The 15,649-nt window shown below is 51.0% G+C and overlaps 1 protein-coding gene and 1 long non-coding RNA gene across 2 annotated transcripts in view; one reads left to right on the top strand and one right to left on the bottom strand.

The window, feature by feature from the left end:
• LOC148995691 (uncharacterized) overlaps positions 1-6,184 on the top strand; it is an 81,988-nt gene extending 75,804 nt beyond the window's left edge. The window contains exons 3-4 of the long non-coding RNA XR_016169439.1: positions 5,491-5,582; positions 6,096-6,184. This is a non-coding gene — a long non-coding RNA (uncharacterized LOC148995691). The remainder of the gene's footprint in view (positions 1-5,490; positions 5,583-6,095) is intronic.
• Positions 5,447-15,616, bottom strand: LOC148995690 (major histocompatibility complex class I-related protein 1-like). The gene is made up of 4 exons (XM_089133795.1): positions 15,438-15,616; positions 6,720-6,986; positions 5,927-6,205; positions 5,447-5,769 (listed from the first exon to the last, which is right to left on the bottom strand). Exons 1-4 carry the CDS (start codon positions 15,481-15,483, stop codon positions 5,447-5,449), a joined length of 915 nt encoding a protein of 304 aa, XP_088989921.1. The 5' UTR covers positions 15,484-15,616.
• Positions 15,617-15,649: the final 33 nt, after the last annotated feature.

Below are 15,649 nucleotides of genomic sequence, written 5' to 3'. Positions count from 1 at the left end.
TCCCACAAAAATGGCCACCTATTAAACATTGCCTATTGCCTAAAATAAGGTGCATTTCCACCCATAGGGAATAAATATGTAGTGACGTCATCTGGTGGAATACACTATATAATGCAAATATAATGCTTTTGCTTCAAAATGAAAGGATGTTTGTGCAAAAATCATGTTTCATGTATTACTGAGAGCCTCAGTTTTAATGGGTTTCAATGGGCCATTTTTGGTCTTTATGGTGCTGAGTGTTACTATTTGATCTACACAGTGTGTGTTATACATATTTTGCAAAATGGGATCACATTTTTTACATGTATCCAAAAAGTCACAATTTTGCCAAATTTCATACCATTTGCATTAAAACAGCCAAAATGGTCAAAGAAATTAAACTGCAAAAGACCAAAAATGTCCCTAATGCAGCATAAGGGTTAATTCACTAGGAAATCAAAATGTGCGATACGTTTTTTTCACAGTGCCTCAGTTTTTAATCTGCGTACACTTGTTCAAATTCCAGAAGTCGTTTTACTTTCATTTCAAATCAACCCTTTTGCTCAGATAACTAGTGTATCTTTCACTGAACACCCGCAGATGAAGCATATTCTTTCATTTAGCGACAGTAAAATGTGCATAACTTTAGTAATTCATACAGGACTGTTCTCAGACTTGTTAAAGTTTTGCCTTAAATAGACCCTGTCTGCGGGGAGAGAGATCGACGCCATTAGAAAACACTGGAACGATTTCAGTTCAGTTTCAACAAAACAAAATCCAACTTCAGTCAACGACAGAAACAATACGAACAAATTATTATCCTTGATATTATAAAAGATGTTTGAGGAAATAATACACATCAGATTAAAAATATCTCCTGATTTTCTGTCAGTTCAACACATGGAAGTACGTTAGTCTAGATTGACGGAGAACTCATCGTTTAAACAACTTCACAAAATCATTCTCACCTGAGTCAACCAAAGGGATGAAGATGAAGAATATGATGAACTTCATTATGGATGAAAATCCTTGATTCTCGTTGTGTAGTCGTCGAAGAGCGCAGTAAAACTCTTCAGCTTTTGCTACATCTGGTTTAACAGGTAAAACCAGTTTCTAAACAGTTAAGGCTAAAGGCTAAAGAGTTTTACAGCGCTCTTTGACAAGTCTGCATAAAGAATTGTGGGTCAGATACAGGATTTTCATCTGCAAGAATGATGAATTCTCCCTCAACTTCTGTGTCTTGAAGATCATGAGACATTTTAACAGAACAGATTTAATTATATAAAAAGTCAGCTAAGAATTTAAGGTGGGATTAGTTTCTAAAATTAATGTCTTTGTGTTGTTTGTTCAGAGTCACACAGATTCATCAGCACATACACTGAAATAAACCATCTATAACCATTTATTATTATAATAAGTCATTAACGCATGTTTTTTTCTCCTGTATTGCTGTATTGCCCATGTTAATGATCTGAAGTATTAAATATTTTCCTCACATTTCTCTCGATCTTTTTCAGCTCCTGAAGTGTTTCTGTTCAGAAGGATCCCTCTTCTCCAGTAGTGTGTCATGCCACGGGTTTCTACCCATCAGGAGTGACACTTACCTGGTTCAGAAATGGAGTAAATCACTATAATGATGTGGATCTTGGAGATCTTCTGCCAAATGAGGACGGGACCTTCCAGAAGACATCTAGCCTTCGTGTTTCTCCAGACGAATGGAAGAACAACAGGTTCAGTTGTGTGGTGGAGCACCAGGGAAAAACCATCCAGAAGATTCTGACTGACCAGGAGATCAAGAGCAACTACAGTAAGTTATTAATAGTGCGGTAGAGTGTTTATGGTACTTGTTATAAAGTTTATCTTAGATCTAGGACAGAAAGCTTTCAGATTTTATTACAAAATATCTTAATTTGTGTTTGAAAGGTGAACAAAAGTTATGGGTTACTTTGGAACACTTTACGTCATAATCTCTGTTAAAACTATTATGTGTAGATTAATGACAGAGACTGGACTCAATAGCCGCGTTTCCACTGCCGGGCTAGGGCTGGGCCAGAGCTAACAGCGAGCCGGGCCGAGCTAATGGCCTCGGGCCTCAAGCACCGGGCTTGCGTTTCCACTGCCGGGCCAGTAGCCCCACAGCGCTGCCCCAGACCCCACCCCTAACACGCCTTTCAGGATCAAACGTCATAAAACCCAACCCATTTCAGCGGGTATTATGAATTAATTTATTTTTTAAATTAGGAAGATAGCATGTATATTAACTCAACTGCCGTAGTGGCTGCAATAGTGTCCCGAGACCAGTACAGGCGATTCTCCATTTCAAGCAGCGATTTTTTTGCGCGATATAACAAGTAGGGCTGCGGGCACGTTTTCAAGTTATTCATTAATCGTTAACCGAGGCCCATCGGTTAATACTCGGTGCATAGTGTGCGCGCCGCAACCTCGAGATACAGAGTAAATTTTTAACACCTTTAATAACTGATTGGACCCCATTTGAAACGAAATTAATTTATAGAAATAAAACGCAGCAAGTACGGAGCAGTTAAAGCCCCATTTCCATCACCCTTCAAACTGAAATTGCCAATTGAAAATAAGCAAAACGTCCATTTCACAAAAACTCCGTGTCTGCAAATAATAATAATAAAAATAATAATAACCATCATCATCATTATTGTAACATTTTATTAGGCTGCATATGTAGAAGACGCCTTTATCCAAAAAAGGAACAGAGCACAAATAAACACAATATTTTTGACAAATATCAGCGCATATCCAGTGTGTGTGGAGCACGCACTGATGGCTGCGAGACGCCCATGTGAACAGTTTCATTGCATTTCTTTCAGTGGAAACAACTTAAAATACTCTTTAATTTCTGGTCATAGGCCTACAGAAAATAATAATACATTATTCGCAAATAAATTTGTTTATAACAAGAAAACGTTGTGCTTTAACAATTAATCATTAATCATGATCTCCGTGAACTGAAGCGTGAGACCTGAAACAGCCACCGCATTCGAATTTGTTCGTTTTAAATTGGACATTTAAAGCTTTAGTCTACAGGGGTTATATCCTTTGTAGATTAAAGCTTTAAATGTCCAATTTAAAACGAACAAATTCGAATCGAAAGCCAATATCTTCTATGTTTATGTAGCTTAATTTCTCTCTAAATGTGCATCCGGAGATGGAGATATGTTTTTAGCCGAAAATCATTTAGATCATTTTCTGTAGGCTGTGGTTACGGCTCTTCTCATTCAGCACTGCGGGGAAAATATCATTTCCAGGTTCTAATTTGGCCTCAGAAAACCAGTAAAATATATATTTTTTTCATATTAATTTGTCAAATATTTTAAATGTTTAAGGGGCAAAAAAATCAAACAAATATCTGAAAATTCGTCGATATGTAGCTATATATAGCCTATATTGTTGCGCAGCATTTGGCATAGGCCTACAGTTCAAATTAAAATGTTATGCAATTTTAAACGGTTAATCGGTTAAACATGGACATCCCTATGTGCATCTTGCTTCAGATCATAACGTTCCATAACACCGATAAACTCCGCCTTTTACCTTGAGCACGCCTCTAGCCCGAGCTGGCCCCCTCTGGCCCAAGGTATTCGACGGGCCAGAAATCCTGGCCGTTGGCCCTGAGGAAGCCCCGATCAAGCCCCGGAAGTGACAGTGGAAACGCGACTGGCCCTGGCACGCACTAGCACGGCCCAGCCCTGGCCCGGCAGTGGAAACGCGGCTATTGAGAACAGTAGGAGTTTATTATTTAATATAATCACAAAATGAGGCAAGACCGATAAAAAAATGTACAAACAGGATGAAACAAGATCTTTTCAATGAGAAATCATCAGACTGAGGAAACTTAAATTGATCATGGACTCCAGAACAAACAAACAAATATATACATATATTTCCACAGGAAACAAGGCACATATATAGTACTTACAGATATAAAATATGTGTATAAACATCTGATTGAGAAAGCGCTCTCTATTAAAAAATGGTACTTACTTTTTTTTTTTGCAGATAATATGAATTATTTTAATCTGTTGGCAGTTCTAAAAAATAATTGGTTTTGGTAAAGATTTGTAGGACTTTGTTTTCTACATAATGGGAATTTTAGATCATATAATATATATATATATATATATATATATATATCATTAATTAAATATTGACAATTTTTCTCATTTAGCAAAATTCAAAGGAAAATCAGGGAAAACAACAAAAGTCTCTTTCATCACGAGCCGAACGGTTGTAAGAACGGAAATAAATGGTTACGGTTGTATTTCCACTTGGATTGGTTTGGCACGATTATGAACGTTCTCAAGCCGGAAACCGCTGTAATAATACGTGAAGTGACGTCGCCACTCAGGATTGGTCACTTGTCTTTTGCCTGGCTTCCAGTTTCTCTGTAGATGGCCAAGAAATATCTGATCATCATCTCTTTACTTCTGTAACCTCTTGTGTTACCAAGACAAACACTGATCCCGTATCAGTCCCACAGTGGAAAATGAGGCCATATCATGGACTGGAGCGGTTCAGCAAAGAGAACGGCTTGACCCGACCGTGGAAAAGCAGATCAAGTGATTATTTTAAGGATGTAGGCAAAGAGTCTTTAAAGTCTTTAGATGTTTCTTGGACTTTACGAAAGGACTGAGTTGTCTGGAAGGGTTGGGAAGATCCGTCCACCGCTGAGGAACTGGGAAGGTTCTGGAGAGTGATCATGTTCATCTCTGAGGGAATCAGGAGGAGCCGCTGACTCACCGATACCGTCTTCTGGAGGGGATGAACTTTCATTAGAGGGATTGGAGAGAAGAGGGTCCTGAGCCGGTGCCTGTTCCTGTGAGGGTTCACTTTTGTAATAGATGGTCTTCCTATTCTTGCTGTCTGTAAAGAGACCTAAACAGAGGTGTGTGCTTCAATGAAATTGAAAGAACAGTATCATAGGATTCACATGATTTTACACACACACACACACACACACACACACAACCAACATAATTCTTATAAGTTGATAATTTTAGAGAATGAAAACATGATAGAACTGATAAAACAGCAACATGTTCACATTCACTGCACTCTTCATGTATCGCCACACACAGAAACATGTAAAACATGTTTATAATAGGAAATATATCTCACAACAGGTCATTAGTACTTACAATTTATCAGTTTCTTCCAGAGTTTCAAATGTGCATACTGTACAATCAGTCCAATCAGTCCAATCAGTCCAACAATAACTGTGATGGTGATGATTAGAGTCAGATACATGATAGATGAAGCATCTGATGCAGATCCTAGAACACAGAGAAACAAAAACACAACACAAATATGTAAAAAAAACCAAACAAACATAATTAACAACAACAAAACAAAAGCAAACCTAAAAACAACAACAGAAAAAAGTTAATTCTCACGTGTTTGGCCTCTAAAGAAGTAAAATATACATGTAGAAAAATTAACCATGTTTAAAATCACTGTTCGTCTTGATGTGATCCTCAGTCAGAGTCTTCTGGATCGGATCAGTCCAACTCTTGTGCTCGACCACACAGGTGTACCGGTCCTTCTTCCATTCGTCTGGATGGATAAACAGGGTAAGTCTCCTCTGGAAGGTCCCGTCCTCATTTGGTAGTGTGTCTCTAGACTCCACTAATGTACTATAATCGCTCAGAGCTTGTCCATTCTTCCTCCATAAGATGTTTGTGTCTCTGTAGAGAAAGCCTGTGACGTGACATGTATGATAGTCTGGTTTCTTCTGCAGCAGAGACACTTTAGGAAGCTCTAGAATAAACACAGAACAAAACTGAGACAGAGAAACACATGCACTTTATACTTATCACAGTTTAACAATCTCTAACGCATAGAGCTATCAAGCTGTTTATCTGGATCTGCACATGCAACAAAGAAATGATGATCGGTCTGTCCTCTGATACTGTACCTGTTTTCTCAGTAGTAGATTTAGACAGATGTAAGAACTCCTTCAGCCAGTAAACACAGTCAAGATCGTAGTATTCTTTCAGATATCTAAGTTGTGCTGTGTCATTATTCCACTTCTCCACTGTGGGTATTGCCTGTTGTACATGTGTGTTGTATCTGTTCTCCTTCAGGTCCAGTGAGATGAAATCCTCTCCATCATAACCGTACTCATCAAACCCATGTGAGTCTCCAGTCTCATCATCATATTCACAGCCATACCTCCTCTGATACACATGAACTCCTGAAAGAGAGAAATAGCGAGAAAAAACATACTTTTTATTTTTAATTTACAAGCTATTCCTTATATATTTATAAAAGAAGTAAAATGTACAATGATTTACAAATAAACCCTTTAGGTTAATACAAGACTCCTCCTGATCACCCTATTAGGGTTTATTCTGAGATAACAACTGGCTGGATATATAGTACACTATACCGCTTATTACATGGCTACTTGCAACATGAGGAAATATTAAACATGAAATGTATATCTGAGTTGAAATATTGTATAAAGCTTATTGAACAAAAAGCTCCCACAAAGAAAAAGAGTTCTTACTGTAGCAAGCAGCTTTGACAACAAACAAACAGGATAATATACAGTCAAATCAATTATCATACAGCTTTTCACCACATATATAATATGCATCAGCTATTGACAACGGTAATAATTGCAATTAATAGACCTCAGAATTTCACAACTTACCAATCCGAATCAAGCATTTCAGAGAGCCATAAAATAAAGTTTTTTCTCTCACCGTGTGTCTGATTGAATGTCTCCATTAGAACATGAATGTTGTTTTTGTAGATCTGCTGTAGTTTTTCTCTGATATCAGTGTATTCGCGCCACATGAATGTAGATGTAAAGTTCTTCATCCAGTCCTGTTTGTGAATCAGCTTCTTTATGTTACTGTCATTATAATCGATCTGATGTCCATCCAGTGTCGTTACAGCAGAAAACTCTGGAGTTCCTGCGGTCATCTGTCCGTTTATTTCAGTGTATGTGGTGATCAAGCTGTGTAACTCTGAACAAACATTGAACACACATTAAACAACTTTAAAACACACAACACAAAGCTCTTAAGTGTGATAAATCATAACTATTTGACACCAACTAAGATAACTAAGACTAACTAACTTTTAAAGTTTCCTTGAAATCAAAATTAAATTTTTTTTGCAGTGAATGAGACTGGAGACAGGGAATGTGGATGAAGAGGAACGGAGCGGCTGAAGGCCTGAATCTGACTAGAAGCATTTGCCGTGAAGCCGCCGTTTCCAAACCAGCTCACATTCACAGTACTAGAGAAACGCTGTGGTAACGCCCCAGCGAGATTGCGTCATGAAGCACGTGTGAAAACAGTCCAATGGTGCCTCTTCACCACTCTGGAGTTGCCAATGGTGAGAGGTGACCTGTGGCAACATGACATCATGACTTTTGCGTAAACAACACGCCACTTGACTCGCAAGTGGCATGTATATTTCTACGCATTTTTACCTATCCGCGTGTATCCGCATGTATGTCTACGCCATTAACGTCCGCATCATTCTGCGTGTCCGTATACGCCGTCAAATGTCCGAGCAAAACGAAGCAAAATGTGCATCTACATCTGGGGAGCTATGTTTTTCTTTCCTAGGATGGTTAGGGAACAGTCATAAATGCCATTAACCCCAGTGACGGTTAGGTTTAGGGGCGGGGTTGAGGTAAGTCATATATTTATATATACAGTAATAACGTTAAGTCAACGGCGTTCATAAATACACTAAATAGCGATTATGCGTCTTGATAGCACGCCAAAAATGGAAATACGAATTGGCGTACACACGCTACTTCATGAGATCAGTACGCAACTTATGACGTTCGCTTGGTTTAGGGTTACCCTAACTGTGGCGAGCGGGACGAGTGAGGGCCGCGGGAGAACGGCGCGGGTCACGTTTACTGTGGCGAGCGGGACGAGTGAGGGCCGCGGGAGAACGGCGCGGGTCACGTTTACCGTGGCGAGCGGGACGAGTGAGGGCCGCGGGAGAACGGCGCGGGTCACGTTTACTGTGGCGAGCGGGACGAGTGAGGGCCGCGGGAGAACGGCGCGGGTCACGTTTACTGTGGCGAGCGGGACGAGTGAGGGCCGCGGGAGAACGGCGCGGGTCACGTTTACTGTGGCGAGCGGGACGAGTGAGGGCCGCGGGAGAACGGCGCGAGTCATGTTTACTGTGGCGAGCGGGACGAGTGAGGGCCGCGGGAGAACGGCGCGGGTCACGTTTACTGTGGCGAGAGGGACGAGTGAGGGCCGCGGGAGAACGGCGCGAGTCACCTTTACTGTGGCGAGCGGGACGAGTGAGGGCCGCGGGAGAACGGCGCGAGTCACGTTTACCGTGGCGAGAGGGACGAGTGAGGGCCGCGGGAGAACGGCGCGGGTCACGTTTACTGTGGCGAGCGGGACGAGTGAGGGCTGCGGGAGAACGGCGCGGGTCACGTTTACTGTGGCGAGCGGGACGAGTGAGGGCCGCGGGAGAACGGCGCGGGTCACGTTTACTGTGGCGAGCGGGACGAGTGAGGGCTGCGGGAGAACGGCGAGAGTCACGTTTACTGTGGCGAGCGGGACGAGTGAGGGCCGCGGGAGAACGGCGCGAGTCACGTTTACTGTGGCGAGCGGGACGAGTGAGGGCCGCGGGAGAACGGCGCGGGTCACGTTTACTGTGGCGAGCGGGACAAGTGAGGGCTGCGGGAGAACGGCGAGAGTCACGTTTACTGTGGCGAGCGGGACGAGTGAGGGCCGCGGGAGAACGGCGCGAGTCACGTTTACTGTGGCGAGCGGGACGAGTGAGGGCTGCGGGAGAACGGCGAGAGTCACGTTTACTGTGGCGAGCGGGACGAGTGAGGGCTGCAGGAGAACGGCGCGAGTCACGTTTACTGTGGCGAGCGGGACGAGTGAGGGCTGCGGGAGAACGGCGAGAGTCACGTTTACTGTGGCGAGCGGGACGAGTGAGGGCTGCGGGAGAACGGCGCGAGTCATGTTTACTGTGGCGAGCGGGACGAGTGAGGGCTGCGGGAGAACGGCGCGAGTCACGTTTACTGTGGCGAGCGGGACGAGTGAGGGCTGCGGGAGAACGGCGAGAGTCACGTTTACTGTGGCGAGCGGGACGAGTGAGGGCTGCAGGAGAACGGCGCGAGTCACGTTTACTGTGGCGAGCGGGACGAGTGAGGGCTGCGGGAGAACGGCGAGAGTCACGTTTACTGTGGCGAGAGGGACGAGTGAGGGCTGCGGGAGAACGGCGCGGGTCACGTTTACTGTGGCGAGCGGGACGAGTGAGGGCCGCGGGAGAACGGCGCGGGTCACGTTTACTGTGGCGAGCGGGACGAGTGAGGGCCGCGGGAGAACGGCGCGGGTCACGTTTACTGTGGCGAGCGGGACAAGTGAGGGCTGCGGGAGAACGGCGAGAGTCACGTTTACTGTGGCGAGCGGGACGAGTGAGGGCTGCGGGAGAACGGCGCGAGTCATGTTTACTGTGGCGAGCGGGACGAGTGAGGGCTGCGGGAGAACGGCGCGAGTCACGTTTACTGTGGCGAGCGGGACGAGTGAGGGCTGCGGGAGAACGGCGAGAGTCACGTTTACTGTGGCGAGCGGGACGAGTGAGGGCTGCAGGAGAACGGCGCGAGTCACGTTTACTGTGGCGAGCGGGACGAGTGAGGGCTGCGGGAGAACGGCGAGAGTCACGTTTACTGTGGCGAGAGGGACGAGTGAGGGCTGCGGGAGAACGGCGCGGGTCACGTTTACTGTGGCGAGCGGGACGAGTGAGGGCCGCGGGAGAACGGCGCGGGTCACGTTTACTGTGGCGAGCGGGACGAGTGAGGGCCGCGGGAGAACGGCGCGGGTCACGTTTACTGTGGCGAGCGGGACAAGTGAGGGCTGCGGGAGAACGGCGAGAGTCACGTTTACTGTGGCGAGCGGGACGAGTGAGGGCTGCGGGAGAACGGCGCGAGTCACGTTTACTGTGGCGAGCGGGACGAGTGAGGGCTGCGGGAGAACGGCGAGAGTCACGTTTACTGTGGCGAGCGGGACGAGTGAGGGCTGCGGGAGAACGGCGCGAGTCACGTTTACTGTGGCGAGAGGGACGAGTGAGGGCTGCGGGAGAACGGCGCGAGTCACGTTTACTGTGGCGAGCGGGACGAGTGAGGGCCGCGGGAGAACGGCGCGGGTCACGTTTACTGTGGCGAGCGGGACGAGTGAGGGCCGCGGGAGAACGGCGCGGGTCACGTTTACTGTGGCGAGCGGGACGAGTGAGGGCCGCGGGAGAACGGCGCGGGTCACGTTTACTGTGGCGAGCGGGACGAGTGAGGGCCGCGGGAGAACGGCGCGGGTCACGTTTACTGTGGCGAGCGGGACAAGTGAGGGCTGCGGGAGAACGGCGAGAGTCACGTTTACTGTGGCGAGCGGGACGAGTGAGGGCTGCGGGAGAACGGCGCGAGTCACGTTTACTGTGGCGAGCGGGACGAGTGAGGGCCGCGGGAGAACGGCGAGAGTCACGTTTACTGTGGCGAGCGGGACGAGTGAGGGCTGCGGGAGAACGGCGCGAGTCACGTTTACTGTGGCGAGAGGGACGAGTGAGGGCTGCGGGAGAACGGCGCGAGTCACGTTTACTGTGGCGAGCGGGACGAGTGAGGGCCGCGGGAGAACGGCGCGGGTCACGTTTACTGTGGCGAGCGGGACGAGTGAGGGCCGCGGGAGAACGGCGCGGGTCACGTTTACTGTGGCGAGCGGGACGAGTGAGGGCCGCGGGAGAACGGCGCGGGTCACGTTTACCGTGGCGAGCGGGACGAGTGAGGGCCGCGGGAGAACGGCGAGAGTCACGTTTACTGTGGCGAGCGGGACGAGTGAGGGCCGCGGGAGAACGGCGAGAGTCATGTTTACTGTGGCGAGCGGGACGAGTGAGGGCCGCGGGAGAACGGCGCGGGTCACGTTTACTGTGGCGAGCGGGACGAGTGAGGGCTGCGGGAGAACGGCGAGAGTCACGTTTACTGTGGCGAGCGGGACGAGTGAGGGCTGCGGGAGAACGGCGAGAGTCACGTTTACTGTGGCGAGCGGGACGAGTGAGGGCCGCGGGAGAACGGCGCGAGTCACGTTTACTGTGGCGAGAGGGACGAGTGAGGGCTGCGGGAGAACGGCGCGAGTCACGTTTACTGTGGCGAGCGGGACGAGTGAGGGCCGCGGGAGAACGGCGCGGGTCACGTTTACTGTGGCGAGCGGGACGAGTGAGGGCCGCGGGAGAACGGCGCGGGTCACGTTTACTGTGGCGAGCGGGACGAGTGAGGGCTGCGGGAGAACGGCGCGGGTCACGTTTACCGTGGCGAGAGGGACGAGTGAGGGCTGCGGGAGAACGGCGCGGGTCACGTTTACTGTGGCGAGCGGGACGAGTGAGGGCCGCGGGAGAACGGCGCGGGTCACGTTTACTGTGGCGAGCGGGACGAGTGAGGGCCGCGGGAGAACGGCGCGGGTCACGTTTACTGTGGCGAGCGGGACGAGTGAGGGCCGCGGGAGAACGGCGCGGGTCACGTTTACTGTGGCGAGCGGGACGAGTGAGGGCCGCGGGAGAACGGCGCGGGTCACGTTTACTGTGGCGAGCGGGACGAGTGAGGGCCGCGGGAGAACGGCGCGGGTCACGTTTACTGTGGCGAGCGGGACAAGTGAGGGCTGCGGGAGAACGGCGAGAGTCACGTTTACTGTGGCGAGCGGGACGAGTGAGGGCTGCGGGAGAACGGCGCGAGTCACGTTTACTGTGGCGAGCGGGACGAGTGAGGGCTGCGGGAGAACGGCGAGAGTCACGTTTACTGTGGCGAGCGGGACGAGTGAGGGCTGCGGGAGAACGGCGCGAGTCACGTTTACTGTGGCGAGAGGGACGAGTGAGGGCTGCGGGAGAACGGCGCGAGTCACGTTTACTGTGGCGAGCGGGACGAGTGAGGGCCGCGGGAGAACGGCGCGGGTCACGTTTACTGTGGCGAGCGGGACGAGTGAGGGCCGCGGGAGAACGGCGCGGGTCACGTTTACTGTGGCGAGCGGGACGAGTGAGGGCCGCGGGAGAACGGCGCGGGTCACGTTTACTGTGGCGAGCGGGACGAGTGAGGGCCGCGGGAGAACGGCGCGGGTCACGTTTACTGTGGCGAGCGGGACAAGTGAGGGCTGCGGGAGAACGGCGAGAGTCACGTTTACTGTGGCGAGCGGGACGAGTGAGGGCTGCGGGAGAACGGCGCGAGTCACGTTTACTGTGGCGAGCGGGACGAGTGAGGGCCGCGGGAGAACGGCGAGAGTCACGTTTACTGTGGCGAGCGGGACGAGTGAGGGCTGCGGGAGAACGGCGCGAGTCACGTTTACTGTGGCGAGAGGGACGAGTGAGGGCTGCGGGAGAACGGCGCGAGTCACGTTTACTGTGGCGAGCGGGACGAGTGAGGGCCGCGGGAGAACGGCGCGGGTCACGTTTACTGTGGCGAGCGGGACGAGTGAGGGCCGCGGGAGAACGGCGCGGGTCACGTTTACTGTGGCGAGCGGGACGAGTGAGGGCCGCGGGAGAACGGCGCGGGTCACGTTTACCGTGGCGAGCGGGACGAGTGAGGGCCGCGGGAGAACGGCGAGAGTCACGTTTACTGTGGCGAGCGGGACGAGTGAGGGCCGCGGGAGAACGGCGAGAGTCATGTTTACTGTGGCGAGCGGGACGAGTGAGGGCCGCGGGAGAACGGCGCGGGTCACGTTTACTGTGGCGAGCGGGACGAGTGAGGGCTGCGGGAGAACGGCGAGAGTCACGTTTACTGTGGCGAGCGGGACGAGTGAGGGCTGCGGGAGAACGGCGAGAGTCACGTTTACTGTGGCGAGCGGGACGAGTGAGGGCCGCGGGAGAACGGCGCGAGTCACGTTTACTGTGGCGAGAGGGACGAGTGAGGGCTGCGGGAGAACGGCGCGAGTCACGTTTACTGTGGCGAGCGGGACGAGTGAGGGCCGCGGGAGAACGGCGCGGGTCACGTTTACTGTGGCGAGCGGGACGAGTGAGGGCCGCGGGAGAACGGCGCGGGTCACGTTTACTGTGGCGAGCGGGACGAGTGAGGGCTGCGGGAGAACGGCGCGGGTCACGTTTACCGTGGCGAGAGGGACGAGTGAGGGCTGCGGGAGAACGGCGCGGGTCACGTTTACTGTGGCGAGCGGGACGAGTGAGGGCCGCGGGAGAACGGCGCGGGTCACGTTTACTGTGGCGAGCGGGACGAGTGAGGGCCGCGGGAGAACGGCGCGAGTCACGTTTACTGTGGCGAGCGGGACGAGTGAGGGCTGCGGGAGAACGGCGAGAGTCACGTTTACTGTGGCGAGCGGGACGAGTGAGGGCTGCGGGAGAACGGCGAGAGTCACGTTTACTGTGGCGAGCGGGACGAGTGAGGGCCGCGGGAGAACGGCGCGAGTCACGTTTACTGTGGCGAGCGGGACGAGTGAGGGCTGCGGGAGAACGGCGAGAGTCACGTTTACTGTGGCGAGAGGGACGAGTGAGGGCTGCGGGAGAACGGCGCGAGTCACGTTTACTGTGGCGAGCGGGACGAGTGAGGGCCGCGGGAGAACGGCGCGGGTCACGTTTACTGTGGCGAGCGGGACGAGTGAGGGCCGCGGGAGAACGGCGCGGGTCACGTTTACTGTGGCGAGCGGGACGAGTGAGGGCCGCGGGAGAACGGCGCGGGTCACGTTTACTGTGGCGAGCGGGACGAGTGAGGGCCGCGGGAGAACGGCGCGGGTCACGTTTACCGTGGCGAGCGGGACGAGTGAGGGCCGCGGGAGAACGGCGAGAGTCACGTTTACTGTGGCGAGCGGGACGAGTGAGGGCTGCAGGAGAACGGCGCGAGTCACGTTTACTGTGGCGAGAGGGACGAGTGAGGGCTGCGGGAGAACGGCGCGAGTCACGTTTACTGTGGCGAGCGGGACGAGTGAGGGCCGCGGGAGAACGGCGCGGGTCACGTTTACTGTGGCGAGCGGGACGAGTGAGGGCCGCGGGAGAACGGCGCGGGTCACGTTTACTGTGGCGAGCGGGACGAGTGAGGGCTGCGGGAGAACGGCGCGGGTCACGTTTACCGTGGCGAGAGGGACGAGTGAGGGCTGCGGGAGAACGGCGCGGGTCACGTTTACTGTGGCGAGCGGGACGAGTGAGGGCCGCGGGAGAACGGCGCGGGTCACGTTTACTGTGGCGAGCGGGACGAGTGAGGGCCGCGGGAGAACGGCGCGGGTCACGTTTACCGTGGCGAGCGGGACGAGTGAGGGCCGCGGGAGAACGGCGAGAGTCACGTTTACTGTGGCGAGCGGGACGAGTGAGGGCCGCGGGAGAACGGCGCGAGTCATGTTTACTGTGGCGAGCGGGACGAGTGAGGGCCGCGGGAGAACGGCGCGGGTCACGTTTACTGTGGCGAGCGGGACGAGTGAGGGCCGCGGGAGAACGGCGCGGGTCACGTTTACCGTGGCGAGCGGGACAAGTGAGGGCCGCGGGAGAACGGCGCGAGGCCGGTGGCGTGATTACCGATGAGCGACACCTGTGAGACGCAGCGGTTTCGTATCTCTCACGGAGGAGCAGGGATTTTCTGAGCAATGTTAAAACGCACATCTACCGATCACTAGTTTAGTGTTCACCTACATTCAGATTCACCAATCAGAAAGAATTCAGTTAGATTGAAACAAAAGCTGTGCATGTAAACAATGAATGGCGACGGCAGAAAGCAAAAGCGGAATCCCGGACATCGACGGCTGGACATGTCCGGGAAAAAGAGGATGGGAACCTCTACTACTCAGCTTTCTCCACAGAACAAGTCTGCTAGCTTAGCTTCCAAACAAAGATGGGCGACACTATGTGTTCATTCTGTGAGTGAGATCCTCCCTCTATGGGCGGGTTGAGGACATGCGGGACAGACCCGACTACTGACTGTAGTCTTTAGCCTCTGGACAAAACATCCTCCGATGACGCAAAATGACCATTTTTGCATTATCTGAGGATTTTTTCCAGAAAAAAAATACATAAATCTTAGGTCTCAGGGAGATATGAGGGTGGAAAGCATGGTAATTTGAAAATACTACAGGTTTTCTACTAATACAAAGCTTAGTGGTAAATCCTGAAGTATCCCTTTAATGTATATCAAATGTGCATAAATTCAGTCATTTTCATCAGACTAATCTCAGTCGTGTGTCTTAGTTTTGCAATTTAAATAGACCTGCCTGCATTAGACAAATACACATCATTGAGAAATACTTAAATGATTTCAGTGCAGCTTCAATAAAATCCTACAAAAAGGCTCAGCAAGCTCTTAACTTGTTTCTATTACCTTAGCTGTTATATAAAATATGTTTGAGAAAATATTACATATCAGATTTAAAACATCGTATTTCCTGTCAGTTGAACGCTTAGGAGCAGCTAAAGGCCTTGTCGACGGAGAATTCATTGTTTAAACGACTTAACGAAATGATTCTCACCTGAATAAACCAAAGGTATGTAGAAGAAGAAAATGATGAACTTCATTGCAGAAAATCCATGAATATAACCCACAATTTTATGTGCAGTTGTCGAAGAGCACTGTTAAACTCGTTAGCCTATGCTACATCAACAGGAAGAAGTGAATACTAAAGGTAGCTGCAGGTATCTAAACTGACGTCACTGCAGTTCTTGAGGAACTGGTTCAATGCGG

This window comes from Pimephales promelas, chromosome 2, assembly GCF_988280905.1.
Source record: "Pimephales promelas chromosome 2, fPimPro1.hap1.1, whole genome shotgun sequence".
NCBI classification, from domain to species: domain Eukaryota; kingdom Metazoa; phylum Chordata; class Actinopteri; order Cypriniformes; family Leuciscidae; genus Pimephales; species Pimephales promelas.
Note: the sequence above shows the minus strand (reverse complement) of the source record. Positions and strands in the feature narration are given on the sequence as shown.

What these genes read in the sequence shown, in the direction of transcription:
- LOC148995690 (XM_089133795.1), bottom strand. Translation starts at nt 15,483, where the DNA reads ATGAAGTTCATCATTTTCTTCTTCTACATACCTTTGGTTTATTCAG. An exon ending in GACATTCAATCAGACACACG is followed by an intron (nt 6,206 to 6,719) that starts GTGAGAGAAAAA and finishes TCTCTCTTTCAG; the next exon opens with GAGTTCATGTGTATCAGAGG. An exon ending in ATCTACTACTGAGAAAACAG is followed by an intron (nt 5,770 to 5,926) that starts GTACAGTATCAG and finishes TGTTTATTCTAG; the next exon opens with AGCTTCCTAAAGTGTCTCTG.